Genomic DNA, 27007 nt, shown 5'->3' on the forward strand with positions numbered 1-27007 from the left:
CAAAGCAATCACACACACACACACACAAGTACAACTGAACACAGAGTACACAATGCACTCCACAGACACACATACTCACACACGCTACACCCAATAAGGGGTGTTTAGCAGCTATGACCCCTGTTACCCCCCCACCCCTCCAGAGCAAGGAGTGACCATCTACACTCGCCCCCTCTGCTTCTCCATGTTCCATAGTGCACTTTAAAAGGAGAGAAGACACTACAGCTGAAATAAAGCTCAACGCTTCTCCAATGATACGATGTCAAAAAGAAAAAGAAAGCAGAGAAGAGTAAGGCATGCACAACAGTGTGTTGTTGTTGTTGTTGTTGTCGTCGTCGTCGTTTTAAACGGCCCCCCTCTTGCTTTTTCTCTTTGCCCACTACACCTGCTCGCTTTGATGGTCTAATTCTCCTCTTAAAAAGAGGGGACGCGAACAGAAAAAACAAATTAATCTACATAGCTGCCAAAAGAAGAGTGGAGAGTGAAACACAAGAATGTCAAAGGCAGAGGTGTGTGTGAAAGTGTGTGTGCGCGCGCGCGAGTCTGCCCATAAACATCTACACACTCACACACACATACACACAGAGATACGCATATACACACACCAATGCCCTGTTCACGGAATGCAACACGACACAGGAGTGCTTCAAATACTTAAATAAAACATGAAAAAATAAATACAAAAGAAAAAATTTCTAATAAAAAAAACAAATCATCAATTTGCAACACATATAAATCAAACCATTTAACTTCCTGGCAACTGAAAGGTCTTTTTTTTTTCTTTAAGATATTCACTGCAACAAAAGAAAATAAACAAACAAAAAAGAAAAAAAGTCTGTTGGCTTCTGAGAGGCAGCCGAGAGGCGGCACGTTCTGCTGAGTGGGTGAAAGCAAGTGATTGACAGGAAACAGCGGTGAAAGAGCCTATGAGTGTTAGGTTAAGGCTTTGCAGTAAACATCCGATTGGTTGATTCTGGCACTCCTCGCCTCTTGGCTTGTAGTGTAATGTGGACATAAGTCGCATAAAGCCAGCAATGACATGCAGTGAGAATCAGAAAAGCACAAGTACTCTCTCACACACAGGCACAGGCGTACACGCACACAGACACACACAAATTCATACATGAGGTATTCCCACACGTCAACCAAGTCTGCAGACACGCAATCAGACAGATATGCTTTTTGCTTTTTTCCCCCTCTCTTGTTCAGCCCATCCAACACCACCCCACACTATTTACACACTGACATTTGGACGAGACCAAGTGCCCTGTACGCAATACACAAACGCCATGAAATCCTACAAGACAAGCACAGCACAGCACACACACACACACACACACACACACACATGCACGCACACACCTTTACTTTCACCTCTCAATCTGACTCCATACACATACAGAAACTGATAAGACACACCTTGGACCAAAAAAACAAAAAAAACAAAAAACACATTCAAAACTGCCTTGAAACTGAAATGCGTCCAAACCACGAACACTCGGATCAGTTTAATTTCCCCACCCTTTTCCTAATTATCCTTCACCCTCTCCCTCTCTTCCTTTCTCTCTCACTTACACACACACACACCCCCGGGAGGAGCATATCAGACATGAGTGTGTGAGTGTATGTATGTATGTATGTATGTATGTATGTATGTATGTATGTGTGTGTGTGTGTGTGTGTGTGTCATGCGTTCAGTAGTCTGCAATCGGAGCCAGCTCAGGGTGCAGGTTGACACTGATGTTCTTGTAGAGGCTGAAAGTGGACACCTCTGGCGTGTAGTTCAGATTGTTCAGGCCATCCAGGTGCTGGCGCTCCTTTGAGTAGCGCAACAATTTATATCTGAGAGAGAGAGAGAGAGAGATGGAGAGGGAGAAAGAGAAAGCGAGAGATAGATAGGTATAGAGAGAGAGAGGAGGGATAAAGACAGAGAGGGACGTAGAGAGTAAAGGTGACAGGAAGGAGTGGAAGAGAGGAAGAAAGCCAATTAAAAGACAGACCAGTTTGAGTCCTACCCGCTGCAGCTCGCCTCTGTTCCTCCCTAGGTGGCGCTGTGGAGGCGCGCGCGCCACGCACCTCTGAAGTTCGTCACTACTCCGCTAATGCTACTAACCGGAAGTTGCAAAAGGAACACCCCTAAATGAGAGCCGTAAATATACCGGTACTCTGTTTCTAAAACTGATAGTTCCGGTCCTTGATTGGTTGAATCACATTCGATGCCATTGTATAAAGGCTGTCACACACAGCCGGCGATCGCTTTACTACACACACTAGTGGTAACGCGATCACCCATCGCTTCAGTGGCAATACACTGACCAGACAGCTATTATGACCTATCAAAATCGCCCTGAAAACTAGAAAGGGCCTGATTAGAGCGTTGCGGCGGCGACGGTTGCCCCTGTCGTTCCACTTGCCGTGTGTGTTGCCGTCGTGTCATCGGCCGTGTGTGTAGGCCTTAAGAGCAGAAACCCTCACCTTGACCGCATTTAGTTCTATATTGCTGCGCTGCCACAACTTGATACAAAAGTTACAGTTGCTGTGTCTCCACATTGCTTGGCAACCACTCTGATAGAGGAAATATATGTATTGGTGTAAGAATGATTATCTATGAATAAGGTTAAGTTATTGATTGAACTTCGCCAGGTATTTATAGCAACCATTTAAAAAAGCAATAAGCCACACGAGTCCGTAGGTTCCACTGACTACACAACAGCTAAGGGGGTTTTAGGAATGCAGCATAAGGTCACTTCAAAGGAATGAGGCATGCATCAAACGGAGTCTCTCCAACAATGACATGGGAGACAATGACTTTGCAGTCCTCAATGTCACAAATGAAAACTGTACATGAAATGCGAAGAATTGTGAAACATGACTTATCTCTAACAGTGATTCCCAACATATCAAAAACAGTGAACATGATTGTGATGCAAACATTAATTTTGCAAGGTGACAGTGCTCATGATTAATTATGGAAGTTTGATGGTCTGTCGACAATGAACCAGGTGATTTAATGAAGTACTGAGTCCCTTTGTATAAGGCACTTTGCCATTGCAAAATGTCAGGAAAATCAGCTTACAACGTGTCAATTTAATTTCCTATTTCAAAACCAAAACAGACAATCTTTTGCCATTTCAAACAATGACTAAAGTTCTCTCACTCTCTCTCTCACACACATACCATTTTCTTCTCAAAGGGATGGCCACTATCATATACAGAATGGCAAACAAAGGTCACGGAGACACACACTTAACAGACACACATATGGACTGCAAACGGCATGTGCCAAATCAGCAAACAAAGAAATGATTAGTGTCCTCAGGGGTACAGGGGAACAGAACTTCTTATCACAAAACCATATTTGCCCCCCCCCCCCCCCCGGGAAACACACAAACACATGTGTGCTTGCCTGGGATGAACTGAACCGCAGGTGAGTGAGACATATAACCGGTCATGTCAGAGAGTGTGTGAGTACATGACATGTTGGGTGTGTGTGTGTGTGTTTGTTTGTGTGTGTGTGTGTGTGTGTGTGAGAGTGTGTGTGTGTGTGTGTGTGCCTACCTGCCCAAGAACTGCACCTCCCCCCGATGATGGTGTGGAATGGATTTGTATTTGCCAATCTCTCCCTCAGGTCGTGTTACATTGTAGCCAGCATAGGACACCCTAGGACAGTGGGGAGAGAGAGAGGACACATTACATCACACACTATTCTCTCTCCATCTCTCACACACAGACACACTCATGTACAGTACACATGCATGTCCAAACGCACGCACATGCACATACCTGTTCCACAGGTCATCGTCCTCTCCTCCCCAGCCCCAGAATGCATTGGGAAAACCGTTGATCTTGCGGAACTGCTCCACCGTCAGCCCACTGACGCCCCCGAAGAACCCATTATAGGGCAGGCTGAGGACAAAGACAAGGCATTAGCGAAACACACACTCCTCGTGTTCCCTCACAGAGACACAAAGAGACAAACATTCACACACACACATACTGCGGAGCTCCTTTGAAATCCCACAGCACCTTAGCCCTTAAAGCTGTTGGCTCAGAATGAACAGAACAAAATAAAAGGGAAAAGAAAGAAAATAAATTCTTACCCTCAGCTGTCACCTGCCAACAAGGGGTGACAAAAGACAGGGCTAAATATTACTGAGTTGCACACCTGCACACACACACACACACGTGTGTTACACGAGCATGTGAGCGCACACGCGCACACACACTCCCTCACACACCATCCTTCATGTTTAAGGAGAACACAAAGGGGATTGCGAGTTTCACACATATACAGTAGGCCCTTCTCCAGTCAGGCAACTGTATGTATGGCTCACATTCTACATACAAGTAGCCCAAACAACCTACCATGGACGGACACACACACACACACACACACACACACACACAGCCAGTTGGGTCCCTCTGGCCTTGAGGGGAAGAACAAGGGGACAGGTCCACTGCATGAGAGCTCACCAAGACACAAAGTACTCAAAACACACACACCAGCTCAGCATGAAAAACAGTAGAAGATTGAAGGGAGAAAAATAGAAACGCTTCTTTGGATACAATACAATACAGTACAATACAATCCCTCGACGAGATAACAAGGTGCGCCCAATGACTATGTCTGCATTGGCGAGTACTACAATGTGCAGATCAGCGTTTTACTCACTGTAATTGACACGACTGTAACAGACACGGCGACCGTGAGATTTACTTCATGCTAGACCATGGCCAAACCAGAAGGCGAAACAACAAGGACCCAGAAAGTGTTGCTAATCTCAGCTTACAAGTAGACGGTACGTATTTTTTACAGGACTGTCAGTGGACAGAAGTAAGCCTCTAGATTAGTGCTGCCACTAATTACTATTTTTCTAACAACTAATTTTTCAATCCGTCGACTAATCAAAATGACTAATTAAAGAAAACAAAAAAATCAAGTGTTTGTTATTTTGTTGTGTTTTATTTTGAACTCAACTGAAGGGCAAAAACATATGTCACCTGTGCCATAAACAATATAAATAACTTAAATATTACCAAATAAAAAAAATAAAGTGGGATGTTTTCCACATTCCAAAAAAATTATTGCATAAAGTTGCTATCTGTCAATATAAAACAAAATAAAATGTTGAGTGCAAAGTATTTCCTTAACCTTCTTCACATTAATATCAGCCTACTTTTGTTAAAAGCTCATTAAGTAAACTATTCAAAACATGATGTATTAACAATCTAAGCATAAGTATCTGAATTCCAATTAGGCTATAGTATATAGAGCCCGACCGAATTATCGGCCGATATTAGGCATTTTCCAAACTATCGGTATCGGCATTTATAATGGCCGATAAATTCATATTTTAACGAAACACCCTTCAACCATGTCATGAGTGTTGGCGTTGTATAGTTTGTCCACCAGAGAGCACTCTACACCGTCCCTGCTGGCAACACTCGTGTATAACGCGCCACACATCCTGCAACCTGCTGATCCAGCCAGAGTCGGGCAGAGAGAACCAGTTATCCGCGAGTGAGATCATCAGTGAAGTGTGTTCATGGTGATTTGTTCACGAGACATACATTGCTTGAAATAACAATTAAAAGAACATCCCCATCAGTTCTCTTAACTCAAATAAGCATGACAAAATTCATGAAAACAATGTCCAGTTTTGCTGCTGTTAAATAAGCCGAGAGTGAAGAGGAATTAGCTAGTAATTACGTTACGTTGTTACAGTGTAGTTGACTGTCTGTCCTTTTAACTTTTGACAATGTGACTGAAGATGTATTTCTTTAATAGCGTGACAGTTATAGCAGTGAGACGTATCATCTCTCCCCGGCCTGTTATTTTGAGCGTATGTTTTACAATTTGCAGTATGACGTTATCCATTGCTAAATTAGGGCTCATCATAGACTATCTACCCACAATGCTAGCTAATGCCATGAATATCAGTGGAAGACCGCTAACATTAACATTAATGAGCTTGGAAACCACAACGAACATATTCTGCCAAAATAAAGTAATGATTTATAACTAGTATATCTGTAGTTACAGTCCCTGCATTGTAAAATGTAAGTTAGACGTGCGAGGAGTGAACATTTAGACATAGAGAAAAAGTATCAAACGTAGCTTGTGCAAAACGTAGCTTGTGCATAAAAGTTAACTTTTCTTTTACACATGTGTGAAATCCAATGACGCCAAGTGTGCGTTTCAGACTGTCGTTCAGCCGCAGCATTACTGCGATTTACTAGATTTAGATCACTAAATAGTACGTTTTAGAAGGCAGGCAGCATGGTTTAATGTAGCTTGATGGAAATAATTTTAAAAGTGCAGGTAAAGGGATAAGCTGACATTGTAATTATAAGGTAGCTTATAAGGCAATAGGGACTAATTATTACAGACGCACACAAACATTTAAGAGTGACCTTTATCTTGTTTAATGATAATACAAATGATTATGATAGTAATAATGTCATCATTATTTTTTTGTAATTATTAAGTCTTAGTTCAAAGTTATATTTATGAAGCTTACTAAGTCTTTTAATACTGGTAACTTTGATTTGGTTGTTGTTGTTATTATGTTTTTGTTCAAAAGTTTCATATCTTAAGTTTCTATTTTTATACATTTTATTTATCAGAACTTTAATATATTTCGATGTTCCTCTGTTCCACTGTGACAATATTATTTAAAAATAAACAAGTTTACTAAATTATTTTAGTCAATACTCATAAATAACTACAAATAACTAATGTTAGGGAAATCTGTTAATGTTTTGTTGCGCGTTTCTGAAAAAATATATATGTATCGGCCGATATATCGGAATATCGGATTTTTAAATCAACAAATATTTGTATCGGTATCGGCCTTTATATTTAAATCCTTTATCGGTCGAGCTCTAATAGTATACCATATTAGTCAGAGTCTGGACTAGCCTACTACGCTTAGCTTAGCTATGCTGCACACGTTTACACTTGCGTGCATGGTGGGGTTTAAAACATTATAGGCAAAGTAGTCTAAGTAGCCTGTTTAACATCCAAAGACATTGTACTTCTCAAGAGTTAATAAACAGTACAATGAGCCGTTTGAGATGGGAGACCAAGAATAAATAGGCGGTCAATAGTAAAACGACACGTCGCCTAAAAAAATTGCCGTCGACTAATTTTCATGGTCAATTACGACGACTAATCGCGGCAGCACTACTCTAGATACATGAGAATACAACAGCAACTGTTGAAAAAGCCTCTATCCAGGCATGATGACCTCAGAGAGAATTTGCTCTTTTATTTCTGATGAAATCTAGAGGCATCATGACAATGTAAAAACAGGTAATAATATGACATTAGGCATACACTGGTGGGAGAAGGACCTCATCTCTAAAGACTGCCTGGAGTGAATATTTAACAACCAAGCAGACACATTGCCACTGTATCTGCAAGGAGGGAGCTTGTGGCATTGTAAGACTGTGTGTGTGTGTGAGTGAGTGACTGCAAAAGAGAGTGAATGAGACTATGTGATTGATTTGGAGACTTACATGTACATGTACTTGTCCAGCTTGGCAGCGAAGTGCCGAGGCATGTTGGTGCAGCCGTAGTAGTTGCGGTCGTTCTCGGGGATGTGGTCCACGTCGTGGAAGACCAGACAGTCCCAGTCCAGGTCTTTCATGGCCTCACGGAATCCCACATTAAACAGCATTGCACGGTTAAAGGGCTGGGTACCCGTCTACACGCACACACACACACACACACACACACACACACACACACACACACACACACACACACACACACACACGCGCACGCCAAACACACGCACACAGGTTCGGTTACTGTCTGAAACATTTATCAAGGCAAAACTTAACTAACCACCTTGTTCCCAGTCTATGGTATTTACATGTCGTCTTAGTGACCAGTGAATCGAAAATGACAGTGTTGTATATGAGAACACAAAATACAAAATTAAGGAACAGAAGCAACTCTAAGTGCTTACATGAAAATGGGCTTGCAAAAGTCTTCACATTCAGTCAAATGTGAGTTGTTTACATTATTTCTACAGACTGTGACATATGTTCAAGATGAGGACAGTTTCCTCATCCTAACAGAATCATCTCTCCTCCCCAGAGTCTATTAATAATGCACATGATGTGACTCAATGTGGCAAAGACTCAATGGAAGAACACAATCAAATCATTAAGTGATTGATGGTAAAGGGTTAACGCTAATTTGATTCTCAATCGACTGCAGTGGCAACCCCACATTCATTACAATAACAAAGCAATTACACTGAAATTCAACTGTCGCCTTCAGTTTGTTGTGATGCTGATGTGAACAGCAGCCCCTTCAGAGTCCAGCAGGGGGCAGCACTGACAGGGTGTCCAGGCAAGTGCATGTTCAAGTAGATGCGTACCATCATAAGGAAGGAGGCAATGAAACAGAGTGATACTGTGTGTGAGTGTGTGTATACACATGCTCAATGACACAGAAGGCAAAGTTTCAGGCGCTGCAGCACTGGTGGGAGTTTTGGGCTCTCTCAGACTGTGCACGTTGAGAGTTTATGATTGCGTGTGTGTGTGTGTGTGTGTGTGTGTGTGTCTACCTGCTCGATAACGTAGAAGGCAAACTGAAGTCTCTGGCGCTGCAACATGGGTGTGAGGTGCAGCAGCAGGATGGGCAGGTGTTCATGACGATTCCTGAAGGGGATGAGAACAGCCACCTGAGAGAAAGAGAGAGAGATAGATACAGACAGACAGAGAGAGAGAGAGAGAGACCGACAGAGAGAGAGATAGAGAAAGAAAGATTAACCAAGAGAGGAAGAGACAGACAGAGAGAGAAAGAAAGAGATTAACAAACACTGACAATTATTATTCTCAGATGGATTTATTTCTGTCTGTGCAGGGTTTAGAGCAAGAAAAAGCGGTATACCTGACGTTATCGGAAATGTTAAAACCCACTATGTGTAATTGCCTATTTTCAAATCTTGACAAAGTCTGCCCATGTATGAATTCCAGCACAGTGCCTGAGAACTTTATGCCCTGCATACTGAACATACTATGCGTATATAGAAGTGTTACGGACCTTCCAGCGGGGTTGGCAGTCCGTGGGTCTCCAGTGGCCTCCGTACTGAATGCCCAGCTGCTTGAACTTGAATTCCAGCTCCTCTACAGGAAACTCTGTCATATTTACCTCAATGGGGCCCTCTGCAAATACACACACGATACATCAAACATAAATACATGCAGATAAACACCATCACAAACCAACATACTCACGGGCCTTTGGCAGATACTCACTCATAGAGGGCAGCCGTTCTGGGCAGGGCAGGTTCAATGAGTAGGTGAAGTTCTCAGGGAGGTACGTGGTAGGCTGGACCACATACTCACTGGAGTTGTTCCCATCTGGGTAATCTGACACACACACACACACCTTATTCATACAGGCCGCAGTGTTCAGAAGCATTGGAGGAATCCGAGCACTAAACTTGAATGAAATAGGGCTGAAATAAGCTCATCCTTTCATGCCTTTAGCACGGCACTCGGGATTCCGACAGAGATGTATCTGCCCGATAAACAAACTGCTGAATGCCACTTGATACAGCTTGCCTGCACACTTATCTCAAAGTACCACCCTTCTTCAATGTCAGACTAAAAGGGCTAAAATGGCTGACTGTGGAGGACCAGCAGATCAAAGTGAGCGACAAAGGGAGGAGAGAAAAGCTGGCGATGGTCCACTTTTTGTCTGTCAGAGGTCCAGACGATGGCATCAAATGACAGGGTCAGGTTCTGTGATAAGCTGAGGAGCACTGGGCGACAACTCACCTGTCCCATTGAGCGTGCTGTTCTTATTGGTGTAGAGCCGGATCATCTGACCAAATGTCCGCACGTTATTCCTCAATATTATCCCCTGAGCCTGTACCATGAAGTAGTATGTATTGGCTGTGGGAGAGGAAGAGAAAGATACAAGACAGTGTCAGTGAGAGAGAGAGAGAGAGAGAGAGAGAGAGAGAGAGAGAGAGAGAGAGAGAGAGAGAGAGACACTCTCTCACCTGACCCCATCACCCCATGTAGAGAGACACACACACGCAGGCACGGAACCACTTTGCAGGTGCACATGTTCTCTCTCTCTCGCAGCAGGACTTGTCACCGCTTAAGTCAAATTATGCTAGGTGCTTCTAAATCAACTGCTAACTGACAGGAAAGGAAAACAAAAGTTTAGCGATCAGGAAGTGTCAGGAATTTTGCAAACACAGAAGGATTACATAGAGTGGCCATGAGACGCGAGGGGACATGAATGTGTTCTCTATTTGAGGAACGTAATCGATTGCGGACGTGCACACAGTTACAGACAAGGAGCGCATCGTTGGCCTTGGTTAGGCTACTTTCACTTTCTAGAGTGTGCATTCATTAGATGAAAGATGCTTCATACCAAAACAACGATCAAATATTATCAAATGTATCATGACGTGTTGTCACAAACACTTGTTCCTATTAGAAAATCAAAACCAAAATCATGTAAGTAAATACTGTTAAGTGTGTTCTTTTATTGACGCCTGTAATAATGCGATTTCAGTTTGTAAAATGTATGCCCCCCCCCCCCCAAAAAAAAAACTGTATTAATCCCCCCTATGTGAAGCACTGAAGTGGGGGAATTCCCCCCCCCCCTAATTCTGAAGACTGGTCACTGATATCTATGGCAATCACAAAGGAGGGCTTTGCTTGCATTAACTATACATGGCTAGTGTCACAAGACCACATGTTTGAAAACTCCAGCTTTGATTTTAATGTGGCAATTGAATCCGCAAACATCGGATAACGATGACATAGAAACCCGTGTCGTTCCCCACCACCATGTTTTTAAAATGAAAATGGAATAATATGCATGTTGCCTAAGGCTATTGCCAGTTTTATCTGTGAATTAGTACTGATGAATTTCTATTCATCATTACAGCTACATATGGCAGTAGAATGGGTTTGAATGAGTTGTTTAACGTCATTATGCTGGCATATAAATTTCATCACTTCAAAAAATATTATTTTCTTTCCCTGTGTTGATGCAGAATCACTCACTTTCGCATCTCAACTAGTCTTCGGTAGTCTGTACCTCATACGCAGCGCATCTTATACCAGATGCAGGGGCAGTGGAAAGTGGAAGTGATGGGCTACGATCGCACCGCCCAGGCTACTGGAGGCAGGACACAACAAACAACTTTTACAAATAACAAATCCACTCGGCTGCTGTCTGGGGCTTTTGCCAAATGCACGAAATACAACCCTTACAGTCTTCTGAAACTCTAAAAGACATGGTTTCTTTTAACATGGTGGAGAAGAGTGCATTTGGCGCTTCAGTACTGTAGCCTCAGAAAAATATTAGAACTGTATGTGACAATCAGTAAGAATTTCCTCTAGTTTTACAATAATAACAATTCATTAGGACTATTTTCTGCTAAAACATTAGCTGTATTTCAAGTTCAATGTACAGTGTGAGACATGACATCACAATCAGGAATTATTTGAATGAGATGGTAGTTTCACATAGATAAGTCTTTCATTTTTGCACTCTCTGGCTGACAGTCTTTGAAGTACCTTGCATATGCATCCGTTCTAGGCTCAATTTTAGCCTATGTTAAAATAGGGTCTACATAATTAGTGCATGTCTGGTTTGTGGGGGCGTGGCATTACGATGGTTGCTTCCCATCGTGATGTTAGTCAACCACCACGATGGACAATGACATCATCCATAGGCCCAACCCTACTCTCAATGCACCTTAAAATGTATTTCCCAAGTTTCCACAGAGACGGGAATGAAGCCAAGTGCTGCTTAGGTACACCACACCTCAACATTCATTACCTGCTACATCCCACAGAGGACGATGGGATACAGACAGTCTGCTCAACATGGTTTAATCCCCAACGCACGCACTTCATATCCCAGGCCTATAGGTGGCACTGTTTGTTACAGAAATTGACCAAAGCTTGCGCACTGTAGGCTATACAAACAGACATAGGCTACGACGAAAATGGCTAGTGCAAGGAAACCATAATTGTTTGTGTGGACTGATAGTGAACTGTCAACTGTAGTCAACCACTAATAAACTTCATTTTCACGGTTTGTGAAGGGTGCAGTCCCGTCCTTTATTTGGCTAACGCAGGTACAAATAATCTCCATTACTTTCTTTGGTTGTAGGATAGTCCGTGATTCACATCAGTTTTGGCTATCACCGCAAGTGCATAGGCTACTAAACGCTAGGCCTACCCGAGTTCTGGGCTATTCCGTCACCACATTTATAATATTGCTATAATACCTTCGTTAGTAATAGTCGATACTTTTCCCTGCATCAAATCGCGCATTTGCATTTAGTGCGCATCTACCATAGGCTTAACATGAGTTCTAAGTGTCTTTGTATGCTCATATCTGACTTCACTAGACTATGAATGTATTTATTTATGTTGTAAGACATGTAAAATAAATGAATGACACCGGCACTACGCACAAATTAATTTAAACTTACACCGCACTTCCCTAATAACTTCTGACTAGTTCTCTCGGGTCACTGACAGTAGCTAGAATGCATCAAAAAAACACCGGGAAAAAAAACACTGTTCAGTCCACCAAGTCATAAGCTATTGGCCCTGCGCAGCACCAGTTGTGATATTTATCCTACTGAGTGTAATCGTAGGTAATGTCATGTATGAAAACTAGTATTGTTAGGCAATACTATAGTGTCAAGTCCAGGGCAGCTGAGGTGTGGCGATGACATCATCAATGCGCAAGTATGCGGTTTCGCCGTCCAAACGAACTCACAAGGGCTACGGTTTCAGATTTTTCCACCCTGGGACCAGGTTTCAAAAAAGTGCGGTTTCGGGCAATGCGTTTACAGGATTCGTTTGGACGATAGGCCAAGACGAAGCAAAACTGGGGCGTTTAACCCAAAAAGCGTCTCCGTGTGGACGGGGCCTAATGTTCAATGTTAAAATGATAATGATGTCAGTGATCACTGTATGGTTGCCTGTGTTAGAAATTGCAAGCTGATTAAAACCAAGCCACGGTTTATTTTTAAACGTAATTACAAACGTTTTAATGAACAAGCTTTTCTTCATGAAATCTATTGGAGTGATTTACACTTAGTTAGTCTTATGGATGATGTTGAGCTGGCCTGGTCTTATTTTAAAAAGAGCTTTTTAGACATAGTTGACAAACATGCCCCTATTAGAAGATATAGAGTGAGGGGCAGAGATAATCCTTGGTTTAATGACTCTATTGCAACTGCTATTAGAGACCGGAATGAAGCATGGATCAAGGCAAAAATAAATAATAATGATAAATGTTGGTTAGATTATAGGGTATTAAGAAACAAATGCACACAATTAATAATAATATAATTACAATTAATAAAAAGTACAAAAAGTGAATATTATCTGAATTTAATAAATTAAAACTTTAATGACCCCAAAAAGTTTTGGAAAGCAATTAAATCTTCTTCAGGGGAAGTGCCACCCTCCACTATCCCCGAAGTTATAAAAACAAGCCAGGGTGAAGTAAGGGGTAAAAAAATATAGTAGATATTTTTAACAAGTATTTTATTAATGCAGGAATAGCCACTCAGTCAACACTCCCAGCCAATCCCACAAATTGTGTATCCCCCATTACAGACTTGTCTAATGTAAGTTTGAATAATTTCAAATTCATTTCTATATCTGTCTCTGAAGTACGAAAGGCACTGCTGGGCCTGGACCATAAAAAGTCTGCTGCCCCAGACCAGATTGAACCGTATTTCCTCAAAACTGCTGCAAACTTGATTGCTGGTCCTATCTCCTCCATTTTCAATCTTAGCCTGCACAGTGGTTCTATTCCAAAGTCATGGAAATCTGCATTTGTACTCCCACTTTTAAAAAGTGGAGACCCGTCGGTCTTAGACAATTACCGTCCAATCTCCAGACTATCAGTCTTGGCTAAACTATTTGAATCTCTTATAAATGAGCAATTAAAACATTTTTTAGCTGACAACTGTATTTTAAGTCCTACTCAGTCTAGTTTCCGACAAGGACACAGTACAATTACGGCTGTAACCTCTGTTGCAAATTATATTGTTAATGCTTTGGATAACAAAAATGTGTGTGCTGCTCTATTCATTGACTTATCTAAAGCATTTGACACCGTTGACCATAATCTTCTTCTGCAAAGACTGCAAAGCATAGGTTTAAGTAGCACTGTGCTAAATTGGTTTTCTAATTACCTGAGTGATAGATCCCAGTGTGTGGCATTAGATAACTGCACCTCATCCTTGCTAGAAGTAAAAATGGGTGTCCCTCAAGGATCAGTTTTGGGTCCTTGGGTTATTTTCTGTTTATATAAATAATTTAGGTATGAATTTGAACCAAACTAAGGCTCATCTTTATGCAGATGACACTATATTGTACACCTCTGCTAAATCATTGAAAGAAACAATTCATAATTTACAGTCTGCCTTTAGTCAGGTACAAACATCTCTGGTAGGATTAAAATTGGTATTAAATGCTAAAAAAACAAAATCAATGGTTTTTACACGTTCTCATTCTCCTATAGATTTGTCTATTTTAACACGAGATGGTACCCCAATAGAGTAACTTCCTACAAATACCTAGGTATTTGGTTGGATGAAAAACTATCTTTTGGGGTACATATTGAGAGCCTTTTAAAAAAAACTCAGACCCAAGTTAGGTTTTTATTTTAGATTAAATAAGTGTTTTCCTTATTCAGCAAGGAAAAGGTTGGTGCAGAGCACATTCTTATCAGTGTTGGACTACGGTGACCTCATTTATATGCACTCCTCTTCATCTTTATTTAAAAAATTAGATGTAGTATACCACTCAGCCTTGCGTTTCATTACAGGTGCAGCAGCCAGGACTCACCACTGCATTCTGTATGAAACTGTACAATGGTCCTCCCTCTCCTTCAGAAGGAAGTTCCATTTATTGATTTTCATTGCTAAAGCTCTAATGGGTAAATTACCCCTCTACATTTCAAATTTGCTTTCTTACCATAATAGTGTTTACAGGTCGTCAGAAAAAATATTATTAGTTATTCCATCAACAAGAACAGAACTTAGTAAAACAGCTTTCTCATCATATATATGCACGTAAAGTTTGGAATGAACTTCAAAACAGCCTAAATCTAGAATCACTTCCATCTTTCAATACTTTTAAAAATATTTTAAAGTCAACTCTGACAGAACAGTGTAATTGTTTTTAACTGGTGCCCTTTAATGTTGTATGTCTGTATTAGCTTAAGCTAAGTGTAATGTTGTAGTGAATGTGACCGGCATAAACTCACCTTTGTTATTAAGTGTGGTTCTACACACCGTTCATATTAAACACAGCACTTTGTTCTGTCTGTAGTTACTTCATGTAAGTATAACTGTTCAGGGATCGCGGCCCCTTTAAATGTTATGAATGTGTGATGACGTGTAGCCCCATGCCTGTTTTGTTGCTGGACAGCGCCATTTTTGATTTCAGTGTTTTTTCCTATCACAAATAAACGACACACACATTCGTGTGCTCAACGTGAGAAATTGTCTCTTGCGATTTACTGCAATTTCCACACTGGTGACCCCGACGTTAGTCTGCTGGACGTATCCAGAGACACTACACGACCATGACCGCGAACGCTGTTACCCTCAAACTCCCCGAATTCTGGGAATCGTCGGCGTCGGCATGGTTTGCCCAGACTGAAGCGCAGTTCGCTTTGCCTGAGATCACCGCGGATACAACAAAGTACTACTACTAGGGCTGGGATAAACGATTATTTTTTAAACGATTAATCTAGCGATTATTTTTTCGATGCATCGATTAATCTAACGATTCATTTTTTCAGTCCGATTCGATTTCGATTCGATTATCGATTATCTCCCCATTAATTCACTAATAGCAACTTATACATGTTTATTTACATATCTGAATGAAAAAACATGAATTCTTTAACATTGCAATATATGTTTATTGCTCTTAAGATGCCAAAATAAAAGACTGAAGTGCAAGTACAAGTGCAAAGTAATGCATTCTTAGTCAGAGGTAGCATTCAATAAAGTTCAGTAGGCTAGTGTATGTCTAATTGAGTGCCTGTCATTTTAAGACGTTCGTGTGGGAATCCTTGCAATTAACATTAACACAGTTAAAAGGCTGCTGAGTGTTGCTGTGTGGATGCAATTCATAACGTAGTTTGTTCAAATAACAGTTCGTACTTCTCCTTTGGACAAGCACTTTTGAGTCTTGGAAAACACTTCTCCATTTGCATCGGGATTTTGCAAACAGAGTCAATAAAATGAGCCCTGCATGAGTAATACAAGCAGCTGCAAGTAAGCATGCTAAACTTGACATCCAGTTTTCTAATGTTAGCTTTGAGATAGGGCAACTGCTTGATTGCACACTGTATCTTAACCTCGTTTAGTCTCCTCAATTTAGGCTACTATGTTGTGATAAGACCTAGCAGAGTTTACTTTAACTTTAATGCAGTGGTTTTGAACAAATTTGTGCAGCATGGTCACGATGCTAAGCGGATTTAATAGCAATTTAGCCCACTGTGTTCTATGCAGTGCTTCTATGTGGCAACAACAATCCTGAATATTTTGTTAAATGCACATGCAGAAGAGGAGCAGCGGGCTCGTTACGAGAGAGAGCGGGCGGGGCGAGGAAAGGCTGTGTGAGTAAAAAGTGCAGCTCAATTAAATTATTTTATCTTATCTTTAATTTAAATAGCAGGCCTACAACATAGAACATCAATGTGTGGTGGCCGGTTTTGATTTCGTGGTGCCCAGCCACAGATTAGTCAACGTATGGAAAACACTGAAGATGTAAAATTAAAAATATTTTGCAGCACACGTTATGCTTGACGAATCGACGCTCATATTTTGCGTCGACGTATTTTTTGCGTCGACGTCATCGATTACGTCGACGCATTGTCCCAGCCCTAACTACTACGTTGTGTCGGCTCTCGGAAATTCAACAGCATCCAGAGTGGTGAGTCTTCTTAAAAACCCTCCGGCAACTGAGAAGTATATAGCACTCAAAGCCCACCTGTTGAAAACTTTTGAACTGTCAGACGCTGAGAGAGCCAGCAGGCTTTTCTCCCTTCAAGGACTGGGTGACAGCAAACCATCTGAGCTCATGGACCGTATGCTGGATGTCTTGGGTGAGCACAGACCCGATTTTCTTTTTATCCAACTTTTTCTGCGTCAGCTGCCTTCCCAAGTCAGGGCTGCACTAGCCAACACCACAATCACTGACTGTCGGAGGCTGGCTGAAGAGGCTGACAAATTCTTCCTGGCAAGTCAGGGACATTGTGTGGCCGCGCTTTTTCCCGCACACATCGCTCCTGTGACGCTGGACGACTCCACACTCATCGCTGCAACCACTTCTCGTCGGCAGAAGTCTTCTGGCCCCCAACAGTCTTCAGGCTTGTGTTTTTATCATGCCAAGTTTGGACCCAAGGCTAACAAATGTCGTTCGCCATGCAGTTTCGGCGGGTCGGGAAATGCCAGGGCCGGCGCTCAGTAGTGGCCATGAGCGTCGGCCGCGTAGGCAGGCTGCTTTTCATCCGTGACAGCATCTCCGGACGACGTTTCCTGTGCGACACGGGAGCACAGAGGAGCATCCTGCCTGCATCCCGTTTGGACATGGTGACTGACAGCCACGGCCCCCCTATGGAAGCTGCCAATGGTAGCCCCATCCGCACGTATGGAACGAGGTACGTTGAATTGTGTTTCGGAGGACAGCGGTTTGGCTGGGACTTTGTTACAGCAAAGGTTGCCGTTCCCCTCCTCGGAGCCGATTTTCTGTGTGCACAGGGACTGTTGGTAGATGTAAAGAACCGCCGTTTGATTGACGCCGTCACATTTTGTTCTTATACGTGCACGCTCAGCGGGACTGACTCCATACGACTGTCTAGCGTGCTCTCAGCCTCAGATGACTTCCACCGTCTACTTGCCGAGTTCCCAGCGCTCACTCAGCCCACTTTCTCTGCATCCGCCGTGAAGCATGGTGTGGAGCACCATCTCGCCACTACTGGTCCACCCGTCTACGCCCGCGCTCGGCGCCTCGACCCGACCAAGCTTGCCGTTGCAAAGGCTGAATTTGCAAACATGGAACGCCTGGGTATAGTCCGTCGATCAGACAGCCCGTGGGCATCACCCCTCCACATTGTCCCCAAACCGGGCGGCGGCTGGCGCCCGTGTGGCGACTACCGGCGGCTTAATGAGGCAACGACACCTGACCGATACCCAGTCCCGAACATACAGGATTTTTCAGCTAACCTGGCAGGTAAGGTGATTTTTTCCAAGGTGGACCTCGTCCGGGGATATCATCAGGTGCCGGTGCACCCACTGGACATTCCCAAAACAGCCGTGATCACGCCATTTGGTCTTTTTGAGTTCCTGCGCATGCCATTCGGCCTTAAAAACGCCGCCCAATCTTTTCAACGCCTCATGGACTCTGTTCTACGGGAGCTACCTTTTCTTTTTGTGTACTTGGATGACATCCTCGTAGCGAGCACGTCCAAGTCTCAGCACCTGGTGCACCTCCGAACCCTTTTTGAGCGACTTAGCCAACACGGGCTAATTGTCAACCCCGCCAAGTGCCAGTTTGGTCTCTCCACCATTGATTTCCTGGGACACAGAGTCACTAAGGACGGTGCAGTCCCTCTCCCATCAAAGGTGGAGGCAGTAACACAGTTCCCACGCCCGCTCACTGTCAAATCCCTGCAGGAGTTCCTCGGCATGGTGAATTTTTACCACCGCTTCATCCCTACGCTGTCGGTGCTGTCTACGAGCAGTGGGTAGGCGGGGCCTGGCAGCCGCTGGCTTTCTTTAGCCGTCAGCTGCGTCCCAGCGAGCGTAAGTACAGTACTTTCGACCGGGAGCTGCTGGGTCTCTACCTCGCCATCAGACATTTTCGTTCCCTGCTGGAAGGTCGACACTTCACTGCTTTTGTGGACCACAAGCCACTGACTTTTGCCATGGCCAAGGTGGCTGAGCCGTGGTCCACCCGCCAGCAACGTCATCTGTCCTACATTTCAGAGTTCACTACGGACTTGCAACATGTTGCTGGTAAGAACAACTACGTGGCGGACTGCCTGTCACGGGCTGTGGCGGGGGCAGTCCATCTTGGCTTTGATTACCACCGCATGTCAGCAGATCAGACCACAGACCATGACATTTGTTCTGCAAACACTTAACATCAGCATTTTGCTTATACAGTAGCAGTTGAATAAAAACTGCCCACAAAATCCTGAGCCACAATCATAACATTAAAACAGGCCATTTCTGAGGTAACAGCAGAAACATTTTTTTTTATCAGGGAGCAGCATAGCCAGTCTATGTTCAGTACCAAATGTCCCTTTTAGAGTGAGGTGAATCACAAAAAAATGGTCACTACTTGGATTTACTGTGCAGGGAAATAGTCTGTAAATATACTGAATTTCCTTTGGAGAATCCCACTCAAAAAAGAACCAGAAAACACTTTCAGTGCAGTTTGTCAATTCCTAGAACTTGACGTAATGAATTCAACAGTAGTGTATTAGTGCAGTTATTTTATATGAACTGCCATATGAACGAAAGTGCCATAATATTTGTTGTGCAAACACTTTTAACATCAGCATTTTTTATACAGTAACAGTTAAATAAAAACTGCCCACAAAATCCTGGGCCACAATCATAACATTAAAACAGGCCATTTCTGAGGTAACAGCAGAAACATTTTTTTTATCAGGGAGCAGCATAACCAGTCTATGTTCAGTAGGCTATCAAATGTCCCTGTTAGAGTGAGGGGAATCACAAAAAAAGTTATGCAGCTCTGCAGTTCGCCAAGACATTGTCAAAGCACTGTTATGCAGATAATGTGACGGAACGCTGGAGACTGTGCGCAAAGCAGGGAACATGATCAAAAGGCAGATGTCTCGCAGCGGCTATCATGTTTCGTACACTATCTGTGCTAAGTGTGGTGACATTATTTGACACATTCCACTGCTTTGCAACTTCAATAAAGTGTCCCGCGCACGTTTCAGCATAATGTCTCTTCTCTGTTTTCATTACCGTTAGAGCATGTGAGTGCAGCGCCCACTGTTCACTGTAACTCCGAGGTAACTATGGTTACCCAGTGATGTCCAGTAGTCCCCAGTGAGAGCAACAGCGGGTGCATGTTGTAAAGTTGTTGCTTTTGCATTCCTCTCCTTTTCATACAAGTCGTGTATTCTTCTTGTGATGGTGCGTCTTCAGGGAATCTCATAACTGCCGTCATTTGTTGCGATTCTTAGAATGCTTTGAAGTCGTCCTCCACAACACTAATCGGCCTACTGTCTGTAGCTATCCACTTCGCTATGGCATTTGTTAGCTTCTCTTGCCTTTGTTTATCTATACTTCTCCCACACGCTGCATCTAACGTAGTCTGCTGAAGCCTCGCGCCACTGTTTGTTTCGTTAAATGATTTGCTGGTATCAACTGTGTGTTTCTCAGACTCTAAGTACTCCGGTGATAAGAACATTCAACTTTGCAGTGATTACAAATAACTTTGCTTCTGCCGTCTGAAAGAACTTTAAAATGAAAATGGCCATGTAAAAGTTTCGTACCCTTCCTTATGTTTGTTGGTTTGTTTATTTGCCAATTTTTTTCTTTTCCGGTTCCTGTAAGTGCGGCAGCAATCGGCAACACACAGACTTTTACAGTAATAAAAGAAATAATAAAAATTGCGTTAATACGCGATAAAATAATTGTCGGCGTTAATTGATTAATGAGTTAACATGATAATAACGAGTTAACGTGCCCAGCCATATTAAAAATATTTAGCAGCACACGTTATGCTTGACGAATCGACGCTCATATTTTGCGTCAACGTATTTTTTGCGTCGACGTCATCGATTACGTTGACGCGTTGTCCCAGCCCTAGTTGCATGAACTACAGATGGTCTTGTTTTCTGAAGTCTGTTGCTGTGAGGCCAAAACAGACAGCTTATGTCATTGCAAACTGTCAAACATTTATGTTGTGCTTAGGGATCGACCGATATGTTTTTTTCAGGGCCGATACCGATATCAATTATTACCAAAACAGGAGGCCGATAACCGATATGTAAAACCGATATGTCAGTTGTCAAAAAGGGGGTAGATAGTAAAGGCTATATGCTGCAAAAATTTAATTAAAAATAATTTAATTATGCAAACTTTTCTTTCTTCTTTTGATACACATTTGTCTATCAACTTGCATCACTTTGCAAGTGTAAATCCTGTGTATCATGTTAATCCAAGAGCTGAGTGATAGCAATTATTTTCATAGAGTAGCCTAGGCCTGCACAATTAGGGGTTTGCACGGCGTGTCATCAGATCTGGACATCGTCATATTGGAGATACTCGCCTCATTAGAAAGCATTAGGCACTGAAGTAAATCCCTAACATCGTCAAGGAAAATGGTTAATTATTGCCGTGTTTTAGGTTGTACCAATAGGTTAGACTGAGAAAAACATCTGGTGTAGGTATCGACTTCCAAAAGTTATTAAAAAAACAGGGAGAAGGGACAATAATGCCAGAAGTTATCAGAGGAAGGGGGGCGCTTGTGGTTGAACTTGGTACTTCGTCTCCCTTACCCAACTCATATGGATCTGCGCTGCCAATAATCCGTAATTTCTCGAAATATCGCGCCTTTTCTTGTGGTCCAAATCCTGCCCTATATGCCTTTGCATCTTAGACGCATTTTGATGAGCTTTTCTGTTGTTTAAACACGGCTACAACCACGTAAGATATCCAAAGTGCATAATACTCCATTGTACTTCATTAACTGAGTATCGGCAATATGGCCGCGCGTGCTGGGTTACCATAGTTACCGGCCAGAACGTGACGTCGGTGCAAACCCCTAATGGGCTATGTGCTTGTTAAGGGACCTGTCACAAAGAGGATGCTTTGCCATCATGTGTGAGTGCACGAGAGAGGGAGAGGAAGAGGTGCATGCGTGGTGGCAAGTGTTACGGTTGAATAGTTTAACAAAACAGTTTTAAAATAGTTCTTAGGCTATTTAAGCATGCAATTTGTGTCCATGTGTAGGCTATAAGCTACTTTTGAGAGCCTAAAAGGCATGTTAATAGCCAGCTCATGACGCGATTTTGTTCAGGTTGGATTAAATTACGGTTGGCCCTGGGTGCATGTAGTCTTTTCTGACAGTCCGTTTCAAAAAGGAGCAATTAGACTTTTTGACGTTCGCTATCGCATAATTTAGGACTTGTGTGTACTATGTCCGCCGAGGTGTCCTGTTATTCACAATTAACGAACGAGGCGGAGGCAGAGAACTCCCGACGCGCAGCACCCGAGTTTGTGGGCTAACTAGTAATCAGCATCAGTAACGTGCATCAATCGGGAATTCGCTAAATGAAGGAAGTGGATGCTTTACTTATTGATCCGGATAAAAGAGACAATAGCTTACAAAGTGGTGTTTTTGTAACTTCAGTGTAGATGATTGTGATTCACTGCAACTTCAGCAATGTAGGCTGCCTTCCTTACCTTCGAAAAATAGCTCCGTAGGCTACAGCTGAAGCCCAGTCTGCCTCAGTGAGAATCCTAAACTTTGTCTGTGTTCAGTCTTCGATCCTGATTGGCTGCATTCGTGCTAACTAACAAATCAGACGGTGTAGTGGGCGGGACAATGCTCTTGACCACAGAGTAGGCCTAGCAAATGCAGGACGCTTTACAGACAAAATAGCACGTTTCATTTTTTATCCATTTCAATATCGGCTTATCGGTGGAAAAAATGACCGATACCGATTATTATAAAAATGCTAAATATCGGCCCTAATAATCGGCCAGGCCGATAATTGGTCGACCCCTAGTTGTGCTCTACTCTCAATGAAGTATATAGGCCAATGCTTATTATGTCAAGGAAATGTCTGGTGCTCTTTCCAAAGACAGAATTGAAACTGCAATCTGAAGACTTAAATGCCATTTGGAGTTGCATTTATCGGAGTCAAGTGAAATACTGTACATTCATCGTCTTCAATATCAATATTATGTTGTATTTCCCGATACAACACAGGCTGGTAGACATGCCAAGCACCAAGACAGTAATACAATGGTGGCCAGCAGACTGTGTTGTTGTTGTTCTTGTTGTTGTTGTTAGGCCTATCCTTGCCTTTTAGAATTTCACCAACTCAAATTCTTAGTCGCTGTACTTTATTCTTAGTTCCTTATAATTTGCATTGCTAACTTAACTTTCACAACTATGATGCAATACCACTAAAGAACAGCCATAAAGAAAGCAACACAAAATTGAGCGAAAAACTGGGCAAGTTCATCTTCTGGCTCTCTCTATAGCCTTCCTACCACAACTATGACTAACCAACAGCAGCTTGTGACTCCATTGGTTTGCGTCAGCTCATCAAACTACTAAAGTCTGCGGCCACAGTTCTGTAAGTAGGCCATCACACACATAACATGTCACCATTCAGACACAAGAACAAGAAAGCCACGACAGGGTGGCTGGGTGGTGGTGACAAAACGTGCAACACTTTTTGCTCTCCTCAGTTCATGTGTCTGAGAAGGGTAGATCCGCAAATGATAATTTACCAATGTGCTAACTTCATGCAAATTTGCTGATGTCTGGCAGGTTTAAAGTAAAAAACATAACATCCATCCACTTCTGTCCAGGTTCTATAGAATTTTAAAATACTACTCACATTTCCAGTGATATAGAATGCGAATTTGGATTTTGTCCCAGGAAACAGATTGTCAACCGAGAACAAGTTATGACAAACAGCATATGGCAACAGGTAGGCCTAGCCCTTCAATTCTTCAGTGTTTGTTCCTCTTGTATGCAACACAGACATACAGTATAATCCCCTGGCCATTTCTGAATTCTTCTAAACATCCGCTCAGCAAAAGGACCAATGCTTAAACACACTAGCAGATCTCAGGAGAGACTTTCGCTACTTTAACATCTGTCTGCCTAAAGCACATCTTCCCTGGCTCTGGCTCTCTGCTTGCCAAGGGACAGCTTAATACAGCTGATTGCAAACTGAGCAGTCCTAACAAGTCCACTACTATATCAAAACACCAGCAGCATGTACACATTGGCAACCCAACATCTACTCAACAACATGAGGCCAACTTTAAGGCTTGCAAAGAGTGATGGGCTAAAAACTGTCCAGTCAAGTGGTCTGTCTCCCGCATGAAGCCATGTTGATGCAGGCTGCCTCAAATCAGCCACAGCTAGGCTACTTCACACATACAGTATGCACTCACATTGTGATGAGGGTTTGGCGCACTATAACTAGTGCACTAAAACAACACACTCCTCTCATTATAGACCACACCTTATGAGTTAGGGTGTAATTAGCTAAATCAGTGGGTGCTCTGGATGGTTGGCACCCAGAATGCAAGCAATCATAAGAATAGACACAAATTCTGAAATGTTTGGGTCAGGTATATGCCGAGTCAAGCATTGTTTTGAGATGGTGAAATTGCCTGCAGGTTTTTCCTCATGGCTAGGCAGCAGGAGCACACATACACAGACGCAAACACACAGACACAAACACAAAGACAAACACACTACCTGACCCCTCCCCGGCCAAGTCACTTAACCATATGATGCCCCTCTTTGCTCCACCGTATCAATGCACCACGTCAATGCTCAGAGGGAAATAACCCGTCAGTGCCAATGACCTGACCCCCGACATAACTTTTGCTTTAGTCAATACATCTTACTTGACTAGGAACAACCAGAAGGTCTAAAATTAAACTGAGGTAATTGCCAAAAATTATGGGTGTGCGATCCATTTCTGCCAACTAGTATGCTACAAATAACTACAAAAACAATACCCTGCTGAAAAAAACAGCTAGAAACCAGCTTATGCTGGTAGCTGATTTTAGCTGGTCTTTGCTGGTTTTCTTCCAACTCTTGATGGTCTTTGCTGGTGTAGCTGGTTGGGCCACCAGCTGGATATGCTGTCGTGACCATCTGAGGAAGCTGATCATGGTGATGTGACCAGCCTGTCGTGTGGGATACAGCCGTTGCAAGATGGTCATGCTGGTGACCAGCCTGTCAAGCTTAACATTGTTGGTGTAAGATGGTCATGCTGGTATGCTAGAATGACCAACATAAGCTGGCATAGCCAGTTAAACCAGCAGTGTAGACCAGCAACACCAGCTAAAATTACCAGCTTGAAGTGGTATGACAAGCAAAACCAGCTGAATTACCATCGTAAGCTGGGTAAACCAGCTGAAGGTATGTTTTCGCAAGAGTTTTGCTGGTCTAGCAGGTCAACCATCATAGGGTGGTCAAACAAGCTGGTTAACATGCTGGTCAACCAGCAAACCACCGTAAGCTGGTCATGCTGTTTTTTTTCAACAGGGTATGGACAAATTTACCTTAAGATCCATAATACAAGCAGCAACAAATTATAAGCCATCATCAGCCCAAGAGAACTCATAAACTAAGAAAAGGTAACCACTCTCATAGGGCCAGTTTTGCATGGTCATGCTTTTTCAAGATAAGACTGTGGGACACAGCACAAGAAAGATTAGAAGTTTGGCATCATTGTTTATCGAAAATAAGATTGCATCCATTAGCAATGTCTATATCCAGGTCACTAATACAACACCCTTCATAAAGTTTAAACTTGGCCTAGTTTTCTTTTACCTGTGTATGACAGCTATCTATAACATCTACCTAACGTTATCTATAATACTGTTAAAATATATTGTAGGCGTACCCTAGAGTTAAACATTTTTACACCACAGAAAGGTTAGGGTTACACAAATGAGGCGTATAATTAAACAGTTAATTAGATAATCAAGATTACACTCAACACTTCACACCAACAGGCGGATACTAGATGCTGTCCACAATCCGCAAATAAATCATTAACTTTACAACCACCTAGCGAGCCTACTGGATAGCTAGCGCCATAGTTTATTACTACTGTGATTTGCCATCTCAGAACACCGATAACAGCTGTGGCTACATGCAAATGACCGACTCGACTGATATCTGCCGTTACCCAAGTACTACATCAACGATACAAATGAATGAGCATGGATTATGTTTGCAAACAGCTGACTAGGTGGAACGCTAGCTGACAAGCTAGGATACCTATCTACATGCTATTGCTAGCGCTAGATCTACCTTCAGAATGAATGAAGTCCAGCCAATTGGCTTAGGGGTAATTTAACTAACGGGAGCTTAGCAATGGTATGTGTTTGATTGTATTAGCTAGCTAGCGAACATTGCAAAGTGGTTTCAAACAAGCAATGAATGAAGAGCTCATATGATAACATTAATTAACAATAAAGTCAGTAAAAAATGAAACTCACCTATACCAGGAGCCACATAAATGAAGTACAAGCAGGTCGTAGACATTGAAAAGAAAAAAATGAAGGCCAAAAAGGAGCGGTTTGATAACCGCAACAGCCGTCTCAAATTCAACATTTTGCTGCGAGCCTACACTAGCTAATGGACAGGTCCATAAAATACTGCTCACTAAATACAAATGACTTTAATTGATATGACAAAAAGCGGATATCAAAGACACCAAACTGGTCCTGCGAAACTCAATGCATCCATAAAGTCCGCATCGTTCTGCTAACGGTTATAGCCAGGGATGCAGCGAAAATGCTAGCAAAATCTATGCTAGCGATCTAGGCTAGCTTGCTAGCTTGCCAGGGAAAAAAACGAATAGCTACTCCACTCAAGAAATTTCCAGATCGAAAAAGCAGGCCCTGATCAGTCACTGTTGGGGCTTTCATAGCATCGTCGATCGGGCATTCTGAAATTGGTGATGATATGGTTCGATATTTAAAAATATTATTTTATGGATACCCATGATAACGTTTCATGTTTCGATGTCATGCTTCGCCGGCAACGAATGACCACGGGGGATTCGGGTGTGTGCGCCGCCTCCTCCCACTCGCAAGCCTAGCGATGTTTCCAAAACACTACCTAAACTGACCACTTAGGTAACTAGCGTGCTGAAATCCAACACCGGTAATTGCTTAATCTTAAATAGTTTCAGAAGGTGAATCCCGCT

The 27007-nt window shown here is 42.6% G+C and overlaps 1 protein-coding gene across 1 annotated transcript; it reads right to left on the reverse strand.

The window, feature by feature from the left end:
• Positions 1-178: 178 nt before the first annotated feature.
• Positions 179-27007, reverse strand: b4galt6 (UDP-Gal:betaGlcNAc beta 1,4- galactosyltransferase, polypeptide 6). The gene is made up of 9 exons (XM_076278039.1): positions 26295-27007; positions 9802-9918; positions 9277-9390; positions 9062-9183; positions 8583-8699; positions 7522-7709; positions 3784-3906; positions 3559-3660; positions 179-1842 (listed from the first exon to the last, which is right to left on the reverse strand). Exons 1-9 carry the CDS (start codon positions 26407-26409, stop codon positions 1695-1697), a joined length of 1146 nt encoding a protein of 381 aa, XP_076134154.1. The 5' UTR covers positions 26410-27007; the 3' UTR covers positions 179-1694.

The sequence above is a fragment of the Alosa pseudoharengus genome, unplaced genomic scaffold (assembly GCF_046254945.1).
Source record: "Alosa pseudoharengus isolate Yale_2024_CS ecotype anadromous, Long Island Sound unplaced genomic scaffold, YU_APseudo_1.1 YU_APseudo_1.1_scf_11, whole genome shotgun sequence".
Classification (NCBI taxonomy): domain Eukaryota; kingdom Metazoa; phylum Chordata; class Actinopteri; order Clupeiformes; family Clupeidae; genus Alosa; species Alosa pseudoharengus.